This window comes from Delphinus delphis, chromosome 8 (assembly GCF_949987515.2).
Source record: "Delphinus delphis chromosome 8, mDelDel1.2, whole genome shotgun sequence".
In the NCBI taxonomy this organism is placed as follows: Eukaryota; Metazoa; Chordata; class Mammalia; order Artiodactyla; family Delphinidae; genus Delphinus; species Delphinus delphis.
Window position 1 is genome coordinate 104183599 of NC_082690.1, and position 17661 is coordinate 104201259.

The 17661-nt window shown below is 57.8% G+C and overlaps 1 protein-coding gene across 1 annotated transcript; it reads right to left on the minus strand.

Moving 5' to 3' along the window:
* Window positions 1–7700: 7700 nt before the first annotated feature.
* CD248 (CD248 molecule) lies at window positions 7701–10261 on the minus strand. Its single transcript, XM_060017523.1, has one exon. It carries the CDS (start codon window positions 10259–10261, stop codon window positions 7967–7969), a length of 2295 nt encoding a protein of 764 aa, XP_059873506.1. The 3' UTR covers window positions 7701–7966.
* Window positions 10262–17661: the final 7400 nt, after the last annotated feature.

Consider the following 17661-nt stretch of genomic DNA (forward strand, 5'->3'; position numbering starts at 1 on the left):
TTCTGCTTGTTTCCAGGTCTGACTTTCAGCCCACATTAACCCTTAACCCCACGGCTCCCAATGTCCTACCAAAGATTCCCTTCTATTTTGCTTGACATCGAAGTTTGCTGACTGCCTGGGGGCCAAGGTACCCCTGGGAGGAGAGCATTTGAGACCTCCTTTCCTTCTGAGGTTTAAAGTGATTACATAGAGACTTCCCTGGTGGCGCAGTGGTTAAGAATCCACCTGCCAATGCAGGGGACACAGGTTTGAGCCTTGGTCCGGGAAGATCCCCTGTGCCGCGGAGCAACTAAGCCCGTGAGCCACAGCGACTGAGCCTGTGCTCTAGAGCCCGCGAGCTACAACTACTGAGTCTGTGTGTCACAGCTACTGAAGCCCGCGTGCCTAGAGCCCGTGCTCCGCAACAAGAGAAGCCACTGCAATGAGAAGCCCGCGCACCACAACGAAGAGTAGCCCCTACTCGCCACAGCAAGAGAAAGCCCACGCAGCAACGAAGACCCAATGCAGCCAATAAATACATAAATAAATAAATAAGAAACAACAACACCACATAAAGTGATTACACAGCCCCAGATGCCGGTGATGGACTTGAACTGAGATCAGATGGCAGGAAAGAACCCCAAGGGCCCCCAAGAGGGGGTGGCTAGACATAAGTTCAGTACGAGGGTCTGGATCCAGGCCAAAGCTGGAAACATCTCCTGACGCAGCCCCTCACTCCCAAGGCTGTGACAGCTGTGACAGCTGTGGCAGCACACTGTCCCCTCCAGTGCCATGGCCACACGACCAGGAATGACTGTTGGGTGAAAATCGGCAGATAACAGCACCTCTCCCAGCAGTCTGGCTGCAGCAGAAAGTGGCTGGCAACTTCTCACTAGTAAACAAGCCGACAATAAAAGGAAGATTTTATCATCTGTCCTACTGGGCGCTCCACTGCAGGACCTGCTCGCTGTGGCTAGAGGGATCTCACACCAACCCAGCACTGTTTGCCTGGTCCCTAAGTGTGGCTGTCAGAATGATGGCCCCAAATATGCCCACATCTTAATCCCCTGGAACCTGTGAGTATATTATCTTACATGGAAAAGGGGATTTTGCAGATATGATTAAGGTTAAGAACCTTGAAAGAGGGAGATTATTATCCTGAAATATCCAGGTAGAGCACCCATTTTAATCAGTCCTTCGAGGGCTTCTTTAATCAGCCTGTCTTTTTTTTTTAATGTAAAAAGTTATTTATTTATTTATTGGGGCTGCACCGCACAGCATGCAGAACTTCCCCATTTAGGGATCGAACTCATGCCCCCTGCAGTGGAAGCACAGAATCTTAACCACTGGACCACCAGGGAAGTCCTAATCAGCCTATTTTCAATGGCCACTGAGAGCAGAGAATCTCTGGGACCCGGTGACACATCAGTCTGTGAGGTTGGTCAGCTAACAGGTGGGATAGACTGATTTTACCATTCTGTTCTCCAAAGCCTCGGTATTTTTTCCTCTGTATTATTCCAAGGAAGTCTGACTCTTCCCAGGGCGACCAGTGCTAGGTTGGGGCTGGAGTGGGCCCTCTGAAAAAGCTGCTGTCAGATGCCTGCATTAGAGTGAGAAAATCCAGCTTCCCGTAAGGCAATCCATGTGTTAAGACCTAAATCTTTGCTTTCTGCTGCCTGGTAGTGTACCCCCAAAGCCAGGTTTGCCTCTTCTCCACAGGCTTCCGTCATTCATCTTGGGGGTGATATCATCTTTCTAATCTGATTTTGCCCACCCACAGGCCCGTTTTGGTTTTGTTTTTTTTTTTAAAAATGTTTATTTATTTATTTATTTTCTTATAAGTCATCCATTTTATACACATCAGTGTATACATCTCAATCCCAATCTCCCAATTCATCACACCCCCACCCCCACCACCCCCAACCCGCCGTTTTGTTTTCATTTTCCTCCTTCTCATTAGCTATCATGGGACAAACCTGGCAACGGAGTAGAGCAAGAGGAAGGGGAAGGGTTCCAGGCACCCGCAACCTCGCACCTTCTTCCCACTCCTCACAGGCATCCTCCTTCAGAATCCTGGCGTCTAACAAGATCCTTCCTTTGATGCAGGGCCCATGCACTGCAGCAAACTCATGGGGATGCCATGAAATATTATAAAACTTTGAGGGAAACACAGAGATACTGGATATCTGTCAGACAACTGGCAAGCTGCTAGCTCGAGGCAGTTCACAGCTTCAACATCGGATTGCAGTACGTTCCTTTCGATGACATAATATCTTTGCACAGCTGGATCTTTGGCAGCTGCCATGATAAAAAGCAAGTACCACAGGGAAAGTCAGTGCAGAACAGGAAATGAAGGTGACGATGTCCTGTCTCACTCCAAGTTTTGAGAAGTGGTGCACACACCCATCAGCAAGTGATTGTGGTTATTTAAGAATAAAATATTTTTGTATCTTTCAATGTATGTGTATTATTTTCTCAAATGACCACTGAGGTATTAAAACACAAGTACTTCTTACGTCATTTGAACCTAACTATTAAATGGAACTGTTGGGTGACCAAGGGACACCATGAAAAAATCAACTGAGACACTCAGGACGTGGTGAACCGACAGTGTTTGGGAACCTCTGCCGTAGGGACTTGGTGGGCGTAGGATGTCAGTTTCTGTGGATTCAGCTCTCCCATGATCAGTTTCTGGACTCTGTCTTCAGGGCTCCCCACTGGCAGCTAAAGCAGACAGCACTTCCTACAGGAGGTTCTTGCAGCCACCCTGAATGTCATAGGCTTCCATCAAGAAACCTGCCTCTCCTCATAGAGAGACCTTCCTTGTCTCCAGCAGATTATTGTGGCTATCATGGGTATTATAGTATACACATTGTTCAAATGAGGAACGATTAGGGAACCTGCCTAATGTCCCCAACCCTCAGGTAGTGGAGCTGGAATCAAAGCAAGGCTGTTTGGTGCAGGGTGCCTGGTCTTCTGTTTTTTGGCTGCGTTGGGTCTTCATTGCCGTGTGGGCTTTCTCTAGTCACAGCGAGCTGGGGCTACTCTTTGTTGCGGTGCTCGGGCTTCTCATTGCGGTGGCTTCTCTTGTTGTGGAGCTCCGGCTCTAGGCGCGCGGGCTTTAGTAGTTGTGGCGCACGGGCCCAGTTGCTCCGCAGCATGTGGGATCTTCCCGGGCCAGGGCTCGAACCCGTGTCCCCTGCATTGGCAGTGTGCCACCAGGGAAGTCCCTAGGGTGCCTGGTCTTAACCACTGCCAGTTGGTCTCCTGGAAAGAAATCCCCAAACTCACCAAAATCACGCTAAAGCATGGCCACTCTCAGGGGCCCTAAAGCTGCATCTGGTCTGGACCCCTTGTCTGGATCCCACGAGGTCACAGGCCATGCCTCACTTAGCATCATCATTCACCAAAACCATAACAACTGACTGTGAGGAAGGCTTCACCTGCCTCCCCACACCCAATCACATCATGATCAGCCTGGGAGCCCACATCTTGCAGCCTCACCCCTAAAAGCAAGTTCCCTGGGAAGTGGGCATTTTCTGATCAGAGACATGGCGGTCATTATGCACTGGCTCTGCTCTAGGGGTGAGGATCACAGAATCTACCTGGATTCAAACCTCTACTTGCTAACTTGGTCAAGTAGGGCAGGTGGCTTAACACAAGGCACTCAGGCAAGTGCCTTCAGCTTCCTCATTCATAAATTGTGGTAAAAATGGCAATTCTTGGGGATTGTTATGGTTCTTAAATGTTCTTTTCTTAAAAATTTACTTATTTTATTTATTTATTTTTGGCTGTGTTGGGTCTTTGTTGCTGCATGCGGGCTTTCTCTAGTTGCGGCGAGCAGGGGCTACTCTTTGTTGAGGTGCGCAGGCTTCTCACTGCGGTGGCTTCTCTTGTTGCGGAGATGGGCTCTAGGTGCGTGGGCTTCAGTAGCTGTGGCACGCGGGTCCGGTAGTTGTGGCTCACGGGCTCTAGAGTGCAGGCTCAGTAGTTGTGGCGCACGGGCTTAGTTGCTCCACGGCATGTGGGATCTTCCTGGACCAGGGCTCGAAGCCGTGTCCCCTGCATTGGCAGGTGGATTCTTAACCACTGCACCACCAGGGAAGCCCTTTTAAATGTTCTTTAAATGCTATGTTCTTAAAAGATTCTTAAATGTAAAGCCCTTAGAATTGGGCTAGGCATATAATAAGGCTGCAAGCATCTACTATTCTTTTAATTAGTATTTGGCACCAAACCCCACTCGCATTTGTAGAGGCCAGGACACCAGAGGTGGAATCCCCTCTGGAAGGCATCCTACTCCCCAGGCCTGAGTTTGCCGGGGGTGGTTCTGAAGCAGGGAGTGCTGGCACCTAGTTGAGCTCAGTAGGTGTTAGTTCCAACCCCCCTCAATTATAGCTCCCCGGCCTGTTCCAATATTGTTTGAAGAATGTTTTATTGAGTTCCTAGCGCTGAACTCCAGAACCTCCAGGGCTCCCTGGAGAACTCCCCCCAAACCCCGTCTAGTGTAGGAGTCAGCAGACTAATATTTTCAAATGTAGGGATGAGCACTGTTATAGAGGTCGGCCTTGAGATCAATTCCGCTCCAAAAACTGTGACTGTCAGATCCCAGCTGAGGACCTCTGAGCCCAAACCCACTCCCTCCCGCTAAACACACACCCCTATGAAAGGTGTCCACACATCCGAGCGCTAGTTGGGGGAAGGGAGGGCCCAGCACTAACAGTTCTTGACCCCAGGTGAGACGCTGTTCTTTCGCCCCCGGGAAACAGGATTCAAGAGGAAGAATAGCAAGAGTCCCACCAGCTGCTATGAAGACTGGCAGGGACAGCCTCAGCTTGAGGACCAATGTGAAGCCGTCTTGGGGTCTTCCAAATACGACGGAGGGCACCTGCGAGCAGATCTGCCGTTTTGCCGGGGGAACTCGGCAGATATTACGTAATAAACATTTAATAAATTAAGCAACTATTCATTGAACACTAGTGTGCTCTGGGAGAGGCCGGATTGAGGCTTTCTGGTGGCTTCAAGCCACCGAAGGTAGGTGGCGCCAAAGGCCCATTCATGGACACCGTCCGCCGGACTCTTGATACCGTCTTGGAGCTCCCTCCAAAGAACCCGCGATCTAGACGAACGGAAACCGGGGGCAGGGAAGGAGAGTGGGCGCCCGGGTCGGGTCCAAGGGGCATCCTGGTCAATAGGGTTCGGACCCAGTAGTCTGAGCATACCCGGAGGCAGTGAGGACTTCGAGGGTCCCAGGTCCGGAGCGGGCGTGGCTTCCGTCCTGAGAAGGTGGGGCCTAGGGTGGGTGGGGCTATACATTAACAGGAGGCGGAGCCTGAGAGGAGAGGTTGGGTTACTTTCTCTGCGTGGTTGATGCCTGTGCTCAAAGCCCCAGAGAGCAGCGCTCTGGGTGGGCGGGACTTAAGGGACCATCAAGGGCGGGGCTTCTGGACATTCTTAGTGGGAGGGCCCTGGGGCTCTGTGTAGGTGGGCCATTACCTCAGTAAGAAGCGAAAGTGTGTTAGCCATACGTGGGCGGAGCTCTTCCCTTGGTGAGGCCGGTCTGGGGTCCCGACCCTACGATGTTGGATGCTGGGGGGGGGCGTGGCTTGTAGCTGGGTGTGTAGCCTGAAGAGACGCTAGAATGGAACGCGGTGAACCCCTGGAGGGCGGAGTTTGCATCTCTACCGGACAGAGTTCCTGTCTCTGCGGGATTCCCTACACTCGTGGACCTAGTCCCCAGCTCTGCAAAGGGCGGAGCTGCGTGAGGAGAATGTGCAAACTCTGGGCGGAGTTCATACCTCCTGGAAGCTGCAACTAATAACCTCCAGTCTCCTAGCGCAAGCTGCGCTTAGGAGGCGGGGCTATGGCCCTGGTGGGCGGGGCCTAGGTACTGCCTTGGCCGGGGCGGAGCTGATAGAGCAGAGGGGCGGGGCAATCGCTCGGCGAGAACCTCTGAGCTGGCAGGGGGCGAGGCTTGTGGCCTTGGTGGGCGTTGCCTCTGGAGAGTTCCCGAGGGGACGCCAGACAGCAGTGGGTGGGCGTGGCTCGTAGCTCCGAGAAGCCAAGCTGATAGTACAGGCCCGGGTCGCGCCTGGAGGAGGCGGGGCCTGAATCAGTGGGCGGAGCCTCAAACGCAGCGCTGGGTCTGGGCGGAGCCCCATTTCGGCGCTAGTGGGGGCTCTGCCCTGGGAGGCTGTCTGTTTAGGGCCGCACGCAGCTCCGCATCTGGTGCTCATTACAGGATGACAAAGAGCCGGCTCTGGGCCCCCTTCCCCACTCCCGTCCCCGCCCTCTGACAGCAGTGCTTTTAACTCCTTCCTGCCCTCGGGGCGCTGTGGATCTCCTGCCCAGGGTCACAGGAGGGAGCTCTAGTTCTTCCCGTCCTGGCAGGCTTTGTCAACCCCCAGTCTGCGCCCCCCACCTTCTTCTCAGACCTAGGCCTTTGGACCACCTCGCGACCCCCACTCCCATCCAGTGAACCTCTCCGGCGGCGCCTCCAACGTTAAAAGCTTGGGCTAGATCTGTCGGGGGCGTCTGGTTTGAGTTAGGGGAACGTGAGAGCGGAGGGGGGGGGCGGTGCGTAGCGTTCCCTCCGCCCCCTCCGTGCCGCCCCCCACCCCGCGCCTCTATTCGTCCCCAACTCCCGCCCCTCCTCTCCTGGTCCCTTGGGGCCCAGCTCAGCCTTCTAGCCCAGGCCCAGCCCCTGGGGTCAGAGGGTGGCAAAGGGCACTGCATAGGAAAGGGGGCTCTGGGTCACCCCTCCTCGCCTGCCCGGGTGGTCGTGGTGGTTCTGCTCCGTCCTAATTAGAGGTCCCTTAGAAGCTGCAACTGAAAAATCACAGAGGTGGTGGGAACCCACGCCTCCCCCTCCCCCTCCCCCTGCCACGCCTCCCCCTCCTTGGTCCCCCCAAGGCAATGAGCCCAGGATGAGGGAGGTTGCTGGGTCCCCACAGGCTGTGATTTTTTTTTACTATCCCCTCCTCCCGTTCATGGCACATCTCAGCCTGGAGCAGCCTGAGCCTTGCTCGGTCTGCTGTTCTCCCTCTCCCAGCACCATCCACACAGAGAAGGGCACAGTGTGGTCCAGGATGGGAAGGCCTTGCTCAGGAGGCTGCCCAGGGAGCTGCGTGTGGGATCTCGCTCCTGGGCTCCTGGCTCTCCGCAGCCCAGCTTCTAGGCTCTTACTCCCACCGCCTCCCCAGAGCAGAGAGGAGTGCCTCCCATCGCCTACACCCCAGGGGGGTGACAGCACCCTTGACTCAAGCCGCCTGAGCCCCAGACACCAACTTCTGGGCGGCCTTTGAGGAGGGGAAGGGAAGTACCAGAGCTGACTCTCTAGACCACCTTCACTCTCCAGAATCACCAGGCCTAGAGCTTGCCTTTGACCCCCCTAAACCCCAGTTTGGCTCCAGTTCAGCAGAAGCCCTCATTCCAGATTCAGTCCCACCTTCTAAGAGTTATGGTAAAAAGAGGAACCAATATGAAATTCTCTTCATGCCGAACCTCCCACTCCTAGGCTCTCTGTGTGACCTTGGGCAAAGTTCTGCCCTCTCTGGGCTCCTGTTTCCCTGAGAATCTCTAAAGCATACCCTGCCTTGAGGAGTCTTACCTTATTTCCTGGGGAGCCCAAAAAAGCTGAAGGAAGATCCCCTCTTTTTTTCTGAGTCCTCCCAGACCCTCCCCTCAGGCACCAATGGGGGTCAGGAGCTTTGGATGAGGTTGGCACCCCGTTTATTGGAGAAGACCCCAGAACCCACCCCCTGAGGTCCTGGGGGGCCTCGACATCTCCTCCGTCGTGAGTGCTGGGCCAGGAAACAGAGCTCCCAAGAGTCAGGTCTAGCGGTTGACTGAGAGAGGAGCCTGGCTGGGCCCGGGGGACCAGGATGCCTTCTGTCCAGCTGGGCAGCCCCCGTGGGTCCCTGGTGCAGCCTGGCCCATGTGTCCAACGCATGGCCCTTCCCCCACCCCACAGAGCGGGGGCTGCGCCCCATCACACGCTGGTTCTGCAGGTCTGCACCCCTGTGAGGCTGCCCCGGTGGGGCACGGGTTCCGTTGAGCCCTTGCTCCCGGCGTGGGTGACCCAGCGATAGCAGTCGGTCACGCGCTTATTGGGCGCGTGGGGGCCACAGCGGGTACAGTACACGATGCCCAGTGCAAGTAGGACCACCAAGAAGACGCATGTTGGCACTAGGAGTGCCACCAGCAGCCACCGATCATCCCTGCGGCTGCGGCCTGCTGGACTGGCCTCCCCCAGGGCTGTGGGGACTGCCGAGGGCAGCCACGGGGCCAGGTTGGGGTCAGGGGTACCTTCCCTTGGGACTTGTTGGGCTTTGGAATGGGAGTGTGTCGGGCTAGCGAGTAAGGTCTGTTTAGTGGGGCTCTCTGGGGGCAGGGGAGTGTGGAAGGCTGGGGGTTGGGTGGCAGCAGGCACGGGGACTTGACGGGCAGGCGACACAGGGGGCCTGGAGGTAGTGATTAGAGAAGATTGGACAGTGGAAGTAATGGGATGGTGGGTGGCCTGGGCTTTGAGGACCGGGATATCTGGGGTCACAGGGGTTTGACGGGCGCTGGAGGTGGTTACCAGAGGGGCGTGGTTAGCTGGGATTCGAGGCAAATGAGTGGCGTTCTGGGTATCTGGAAACATGGGGGACTGGTGAGCGGGGAACAGTTCAGGATATTTGGCTGAGATACTTGGGGGCCGGTGGGCAGGGGTCGGTCCTGGGTGTGTGGCAGAGATAACGGGGGGTCGGTGGGCAGAAGGCAGATCTGGAGAGTTGGCTGAGATCTTGGGGAACTGGTGGTCAGAGGGCAAAGCTGGCTGTACTGCAGGGATCACGGGGGGCTGAGGGGCAGGGATCAGGGGTGGACGCGTGGCAGAGACAATAGGGGGTTGGTGGGCAGAAGGCAGTGGGGGGCGTGTGGCAGAGACCACCACAGGCCGGGTGACAGAGAGCACTGAGGAGTGGTAGGGGACCCTAGGGGCACTAAGCGGGGGTGGCCAGGTGGGGTCCAGGTAGGGCATCCGTGACTCTCTGTCCTCTGGGAAGCTAGGTCTATAGGCCAGGCCAAAGTCAGGTGACTGCGTGGCCTCCATCCACGGGATCCCAGGCATCTCTGTCCAGCCACCATCGAAGACCTCCCAGGCTTCATCTTCATCCTCTTCATCCTCCCCATCATCCAGCAACTCGTCCCCAAGGTCCTGGGAAGCCCGGGCGCCCATGGCCCCAGCGGGGCTGCAGCTGATGCCATCAGCCTCCAGCTCGTGGCCCTCGCTGCAGTAGCACTCAAAGCCACCAACGTAGTTGACGCACATCTGCTGGCACACGCCGGCAATCTGGCATTCATCTGTGTCCACGCAGCGGTGCGGCTCATCCTCGGCTGGCCGGAAACCCAGGCGACAGTGGCAGCTGTAGCCCTGTGGCCCTCCTGGCTCACACTGCTGCTCACACAGGGCATGGGCACAGGGGTCCTCGCAGCTGCGCCCGTCCACTGCCAGCCGGAAGCCCTCGGTGCAGCGACAGGACACCCGACCGTCCGCCTCCTCCACGCACTCGTGTTCACAGCCCCCGTTGTCCGGGCCGCAGCCAGTACCGGGGCACAAGGGCCCAGTCCGCGACCAGCCCACGCCACCGTCAGGCTGCTTCACGCAGAGCAGAGAGGCTTCTCTGCCAGCCTGGCACGGCACGGCAGCCACAGAGCCGAAGGGCAGCCACTGAAACTCTGCAGAGACCAGGTGGAAGGGCGTGGTGTAGACGGCGGGGCCGGCCTGGCCTGCCTCATCGGGCAGCGCTGGGCAGGAGCCCTCGAAGCCAAACTGGCACAGGTAGCCATCGACGGCCAGCGTGCACGAGCCCTCGAGCCAGCGATGCTCGCCACTCGCCTCAAGGGCCGCACAGCGCTGGGCCGGGCAGGGCCCACCTGTGGCGGGCTGGGCCCAGTTGGTGAAGGCCGTGTCCTGGTCCCCTGTGGTCCACGTGAAGCCCCGCAGTGGGCGCTGAGGCTGGCAGTGCCGGGCCTGCCGCTGCAGCCCGATCCACAGCAGCCGGCTGGCCGGGCCGGGGCCCACCAGGCTGTCCACGCGCCGGGCCTCCTCGGGGGTCCGCGGCGTGGCCAGGTCGCCCCCCAGCTCACGGCAGGCCCGCCAGGCCTCCAGGAAGGTGCGGCGCCGCGGGAAGAGCGCGTAACAGCTGCCGGGGCCGCAGGCAGCGCGGGGCTCGGCGGCCCAGGGGGCCTGGCCCAGCGTAGGCACCGCGGCCGCCCAGGCCAGCAGCAGGCGCAGCAGCATCGCGACGCCCCCTGACTGGCCCGGGCCCGGCCGGCAGCCGCTCTTGACAGGGGGAGGGACTGGGGCCTCCGACGGGCGGGCCGGGGGCGGGCCCGGGCCGGGCTCAGGCCTTGTAAGGAGTGGGCTGGGGCCGCTGCCAGCTCCCTTCTCTCGCTCCCCGGGGGCCGCCAGAGCAGGAAGCAGTCGGGCGGGGGGCAGGGGTGGGGGGGGGTGCTGGGAGTGGGGGCAGGGGAGGGGAGGAGGCGCTGCTAACGGGCTGGGAGTCGAGGAGAGGAGGCTGGACGACCCTCAGAAAACTCCAGCGCCGTCTGGGGCTCTTGGCGGAGGGTTGAGGTCGCTTCCCAGAGACTCACAGAGACCCCAATCGGGACACACTGACCTCATCACACCCGTGAACAACTGCTTGTCATGTGTGTGGAAACATGCTCTGACTCACGCTCTCACATCACACACGTGTGTATGCTCCTCTCCACACACAAGAGCACTCTCTCGATACTCTGTCCCTTCGTCCCAGGTTGCACATACTCTGACATGCTAAACCCTTTAGGTGTACATGCGAAAGTGGTGTGGCGTTCTGCAGGCCCTAACACAGGAAGTCACCCACCTTCGCATGCAGGCCCTGGACGTGGGAAGCACCTCGATCACACAGGCGTGGGCATCCGCAGCCCTCATTTATATACTGAGCTCCTACCTCTGCCCTCAAGCCTCCTGGCTCCAGCTGGACCGGGTGTTGGGGGTGGCCGGGGAAGGAGGAGGGGCAGGGGGCTGCCCTCCCTTCACCTCTGCTCAGCCTGGGGCCCTGGGAACCTGGACTTAGAGGGGGAGGAGGCGGCCCCCAAACAGGAAATGCTTCTCTGGGCTCCCTACTGCAGGAGGGCAGGGTGCATGGGGGAGGGGGTGGGCAGGGTGAACAGGGCTGGCTGGGAGGGGACTGGTGAGAGGCCACGTATGGACATGGGGCGTACAATGGTACACACGTGTGTGTGACACAGCCGTCACATGTGTGGAGCCCTCCTTGCCCCCAGACAGGGCCTGCTGCGCAGGCCTGGCTGGGGTCCTCTTCCCGCCCCTCCTGGAAGCCTCTGGAGGCATGTGTACTGAGCCCATTATTCAGGATGGTCCCTGGGGAGCTGGTTGTCAGATTAACCCGTGCACACCCACTGCACTCTTAGCAGAAATTTGAGCCGGGGCGGGGATGCTGAGAAGAGGTTCTGCCCCTCAGCGTGCTGTCCTGATCCGGCTTCCCACTCTGCCACAATCGACTGTGTGACTGCAGGAAGTCGCTGACCTTCTCTGGGTCTCCATTTTTCTTACCTACAAAACGGGGCTAACGTGTCAGGGCCCTTCAGCTCAGCAGGGCTATTGTATCACGGCACTCAGGGTGTGCAAACGTGCTTTGTCAGCTGCAAAGCATGAGACAAATGTTCCTTAGTCTTCTGAGCAAATCTGGGGGGGGGGGGGGGGATGGAACCAGGGCAGCTTTGCTAACCTTCTTACAGTGGCAGGGCTGGCCTTGCAGACGCGGCCAATCCCCTTGAGAACCAGGACTTTAGAAGGGCTTGCTATATGCCAGGAAGGTCATTCTTTCAAGGTTTACATCTGTGAAGCACAGAGAATTATCCCCCTTCTCATGAGAGGAAAGTCAATGCGGGGCAGTTCATCCTTCCCCTGGCTCAGACCCAAAGCCTTGAGGTCATCCTTGACTCCTCTTTCTCCCACACCCCACATCCAATCTCTCAGAAAATCCTGTTGTCTTCACCTTCAGAACAGATCCAAAATCTGACTGCGTCTCACCACCTTTGCCACCCATGTCTGGCCCAAGCCACTACCCTTGTCCATTTAGATTTGTGCAACACTCTCTCCTCTGGTCTCTCTCTTGCCTTCTCCATCCTGCCAGAGGGATCTTTTTAAACCCCAAGTCAGATCCAGTCACCCTCCTGCTCAGAACCCTCGAGGCCCCCGTCTCAACTCAGAAGAAAGGCCAGTCTTTACCACGCTCGGCCTCCAGGCTCTTGTGATCTCCCCACAAACTCCCTCTCTCATCCCTCTCCCTTCCCCTCACTCCCTCTGCTCCAGCCACTCTGGCCTGTGGATGTTCCTTAAACTCACCAGGCACATGTCTACCTCAGGGCCTTTGTATTGGCTGTTCCTCTGCTTAGAACACTCTTCCTGAAAGATGCGAAGTCTCTGCTTCTTCACTTTCTTCAGGTCTCAGCTCAGGCATCAACATCCCAGACCACCACCCTCCTCCGCCGTACCCTGGGGCTCCCTGGCCCCCTGGTCTTGCTCCATTTTTCTCCTTTGCACTTACCCCTATCTGACGTGGTATATATTTGCTTGCTGGCCTGAATTCCCAATAGCCAGGGTTTCTCGCCTTCAGTATTATTGAGATTCAGGGCTGGGTAATGACACTTTCTAGAGACTGTGTTGTGCATTGTAAGATGTTTAGCAGCATCCCTGGCTTCTGTCTAGATGCCAGTAGCATCCCTCCAGTTGGGACAATAAAAAATGACTCCTTGGGACTTCCCTGGTGTTCCAGTGGTTAACACTCCACGCGTCCACTGCAGGGGGTGCAGGTTCGATCCTGGGGAACTAAGATCCCGCAGGACTCACGGTGCGGCCAAAAAATAAAAAAGACCCCAGACATTGCCAAATGTCATGTCCCCTGGGGGCAGCATTGTCCCTAGTGGAGAACTCCAGCCCTAGGAGACTGCGAGCTCCATTTGGGCAGGGTCATTGTCTTATTCCCTACTGTATCCCCTGAGCCTGGAAAGCTCCTGGCCCACAGATGCTGCTCAATGGGTTTTGCTGAACGAAAGAATGAATGAACGCACGCATGAATGAGTGAATGAGACTCAGCTAAGTGAAGAATCTGGCTCAGGGCAACGCAGGGGGGGTGATGCGATTCTGCCTGGAGCCAAAGCCCACCTGCTCCCCACATTCACCCAGCCTTCCCCAGAAGTCATACCATCCCAGGCCTGGGAGATCCCTGGAAATCAGCAAGCTTTTTTGTGGGTGGGTACACTGAGGCCCAGGGAGTCTCAGAGAGTTTGTGTGGGAGGCCTCGGACCCTTCTTCCAGTTCTTTTTGCTGCAGTGCCCTGAGGAGTCGTTGGAGCAGTCTGAGAGTTGGGTATGATGTCAAGAAATGAGGATGGAAGGAAGGCATGATGGGAAGAAGGCACAGCCTAGACAAAGTTACTGAGCTGCGAGAGCTCAAGATGTGTTTGGAGAATACAAAGGACTCTGCCGGGCCCGGAGGGAGGTTTAGGGTTAGAGGGACAGTGAAGACTGGAGAGAAAGTATCAGAAACGGGGTAGAGGCCTGGCCTGGAAAGCGATGGAGCTGCCCCTGGAAGGCTGGCCTCCATCATGGGGGTCACGGGGAAGAGGCGTGATGAGAGATCCCTGTGGCTGGTATGCGGTGGGTGGAGGGGGGACTGGAGGCCAGGGACCAGTCAGGAGGTTGCTGCAATAGTCTGGGAGAGGGGAGGGAGCTGGCTGTAGATCTGGGTAGCAAGGCGGGGCAGGCTGGGGAAGGCAGCCGCTAGAGGCTCTTCAGGGGCGGGCGGGGGCTGGCCGGAGCCTGGTCCAAGGGTGTGGCGGTCCCAGTCATGATTCGGGCAATGGCCAGTGCTGGGGCGTCTGAGGGGAGGCTGCAGGCCGTCTGGCGAGTGGGTGGGTCAGATCAGAGGTCAGGACTACAGCCTCAGTGGGGGTGAGGCATTGGGGGGCAGGCAGGAGGAGGAGGGTCAAAGGCCAAATTCCAGATGGCCTGGCTGGGCAAGTGGAGGGAAGCCTGAGCCAGGAGGCGGGCGGTAGTGGGGAGGAGTGGGACACCCTGACCCCAACAAGACTAAGGGTTTGGTAGGTAGAGAATGAGACTTGGAGATGCACCTGGGTGCCCAGTTTGGGTGGGCATCTAGCACTCACTTACCCCCCACCCCCAGGGCCATCCATGTTGGGAGAGGTGAGGTGGAGGCTGCCTAAGGTTTCCTTGGTGGCGCAGTGGTTAAGAATCCACCTGCCAATGCAGGGGACACAGGATCGAACCCTGGTCCAGGAAAATCCCACATGTCGCGGAGCAGCTAAGCCCGTGCACCACAACTACTGAGCCTGAGCTCTAGAGCCCGCGAGCCACAACTGCTGAGCCCATGTGCCACAACTACTGAAGCCTGGCCGCCTAGAGCCCGTGCTCTGCAACAAGAGAAGCCACTTCAATGAGAAGCCCGCGCACCACAACAAAGAGTAGCCCCTGCTCACCGCAACTAGAGAAAGCCCATGCAAAGCAATGAAGACCTAACCCAGCCAAAAATAAACAAATGAATGAATGAATTAATTTAAAAAAAAAAAGAATTTCCTACCCTCGTCAGGAGAAGGTATTTAGTGGGCACAGCATCATGGATTTGGGGGTGAGGGGATAGAGGGGGGCTTGTTGTGGTCTTCATGCCAGTCCCATTCAGCCGGACTCATCTTGATTCCCCCATAGCACAGAGAAGATGCTAACTGATGCAATAAATGCTTGGAGGATGGGGGGATGGATGGATAGATGGATGGGTGGACGGATGGATAGATGGATGGATTTAGGAATGAGTAAGTGGATGGATGGATAGATGGCTAAGTAGATGGGTGTGTGGATGAGAAAATGTTTAGATGCGTGGTTGGGTACAGGGAATCAGGCAGAAATGCTAATTTATAATTAGCTGCCACCGTGATGGATGGCACACTCAGAATGTAACCCTATGGGTCTGTAGGAGTGCAGCCCAGGAGGACGGGACAGCTTGGGTCACCATCAGCAGGCAGCATGCGTGACGCTTCCCGGTTACCACACAGCCTGTTTTCTCCGTTGGGGCCTGAGGCCAATGTGTCTCCCTGGCTGGGGTGGGGACAGCTCAGGACACCAGGCGTGGCTGACTCACATTGGGAGTCAGGAGGCTGGGGTTCCCTGCTCTGATCATGGCCCTTTTGGGGAGAGCTCACCTCAGGAGGGCCATGGAAACAGAAGCCCACTTCCCCAGAAGGAACGTTGTCTTCCAGCTACTGGGACAAGCCAGACGGTGATTCTGGATGCAGTATGTGGGCCTGTTGGTGTTGGGGTGAAGGCGGCTTGCAGAGGGACTGGCCCTCAGAGGGCCCAGTGGAGCAGCCAGCATGGGGGAGCCGAGTGTGATTGGGGGGCGCCCCCCCCCCCCGGCAGGAGTCCTAGAGAGCATTGGCATGAGGGCCGCTGAGCCAGCACATTGCTTTGTGTACAAATCACCTCCTTTCCTCCTTTCTCTTTTGTCCCCATCCCCCCACCTCTCTCCATTTCTAAATTCTTCCCAAACCACCCCAGCCTTCAGGCTTCAGGAGGAAGGGCCAACGGGTGGGCGGGAGGCGCCTGGTCTTGGGTGGGAGAGGTCCCAGGGCAGGAGTGGGGAGGGAGGGGAATCTGGGAAGGAGGGGGTTGATTGCGGCCCCCTCCCCTGCCCCACGTGCTGTGCCACACCCTGTGTGCTTCTGGATGGGAGAGACCCACAGGAGGGGTGTGTTGCTGGACCAGACAGGGTGGGAGAGAGAGGCTTGGAGAAGGTGGGACCCAGGATGAAGGGTTGTCTTCCAGGCCTGGCCCCTGGGGTAAAGGATTCTGACAGCTGGAGGGGGCTGAGGTGGGGCAGAGGTGTCTTTGTCATACAGAGAGACTGTGTGTTTGTGGATGTACCTTGGTGTCTGTGCATGACCGTGTGTGTGTGTGTGTGTGTGTGTGTGAGAGCATGCGCGCACGCTTGTGAAAGCCTGGCACTGCTGTGGGTGTGCACAGCTGGGTGACGTGTGTGTCCTCGAGGGCCCGCACGTGTGCCCACAGCTGTGAGGGGAGAAGCATATGGCTGCCCCTGGATTGCCCAACCTGGGCCCAGCTGGAGCCCCAGTCTCTCTCCTGGCAGATGCCTGACCTGAACATCTGGCCACATCTGCCCAGGGGGCCATGAGTCCTGGAGCTCCCATCAGAGCTAGAGGGGCCCGGCCCTTCCACTCAGTGTTCACACGGCCCAGAGAGGGACGAGGCTTGCCCTAGGTCACACAGGCGGAGGCAGAGCGGGGACTGTACCCGAGCCTGGGGATCCCAGGACAGGTGCTCTCCCGGCCCTCACTGTTCTTGTCCTCCCTCTGGAGCCCTTTGCCCGTGCAGCTCCATGGAGCATCCCTGAAGCTGGTCCTGCCTTGGCCCTGCCATGTGCTCCAGGGACGTCCCGGATGGCCCTTCTCGGGCCACAGCTTCCTCATCTGTGTGAAGGGTACCTATGCGAGTGGACTCTGATCCCTGTGGCATCTGGCAAAGGCCTGCCACCCAGGGTGACCCACTCTTCCCCGTTTGCTGAGGACTTGCCTGGTCTCAGTACTGCAAGTGCTGTGTCCCTGGAGCCCCCTCAGCCCCGGGCAAACAAAGATGGTTGGTCATCCTGTCTCCAGGGACATTTCTCTTTCCACCACATTCTTTCCATTGCTACCCTGGTCTCCGCCCCTGCCGTGTCCACTGGCACCTGGAACTTTCCCCTTCTCTTCCTGCCCGTTCACATTCCCCGGGGACCTCTGTGTCTCACTGTCCCTCCCTCTGACTGCAGGGTCTCTTCCTCCCTGTTCCTCTCTTCCCTCTCTGTCGGGGTGTCTAGCTCCCCTGTCTGTCTCTGGGGTCCCTCTTTCTCCTCTCCTGTCCCCAGCATTGTCACCTTGTTGGTTTCTGGGGTCTCTCTGTTCTCTGCCCTCTTCTGTTTCCCCCCTCTCCATCTCTGGTGTCTCACCCGCTCTGTCTCCCTGGTCCTGTCCCCGGGTCTCTGGCTCGCCACCTTCCCTGGGTGGTCCAGGCCTCCCTCGCTCCTCTCCCCCAGCTCGCACCCCCAGTGCTGGCTGGGGTGGGAGCCAGGTCTGGGGGCTGTGACCGGGCTGGGAAGGGGAACCCAAGCAGACATGGTATTTATGTTAGGACTTCAAAGTGGAGCAGAGCCCGAGGCGGGGGTGGTGAGGGCTGTCAGGGGTGGGAGGGGTGGGAAGATGGCGGGCAGAAGCCAGACTGAGGTCAGCTCAGGCCCCTCCCTGGTGAGGGTCTCCTTGGTGACACACACCTCCCCCGTGGGGACACTGAGACCCAGAGTAGGAACAGAGTGGGCTATTTTGGTGCAGAGTTCCAAGAAAGGCACTTCCTGCACCCCCGCCCTGTCCCCTCCTTTCTTTCTTTCTGTCACCCTGCAGGAGCAGCTGTGTCCTCTGAGCATCAGCCCGGCCTGGGAGGCAGGGGCTCCGGGGGCAGCAGGAGCAGAGGGCTGCATCTCAGCCGGAAAACATCCCTGGCGCTGGGACAGGAGCGCGTTCTCAGCTCTCTGGCAGAGGTCTTGCCTGGCAGGGCAGCGAGGGTCTGTAACCCTGT

Coding starts and splice junctions, on each gene's coding strand:
- CD248 (XM_060017523.1), bottom strand. CDS start 10,261: ATGCTGCTGCGCCTGCTGCTGGCCTGGGCGGCCGCGGTGCCTACGCTG.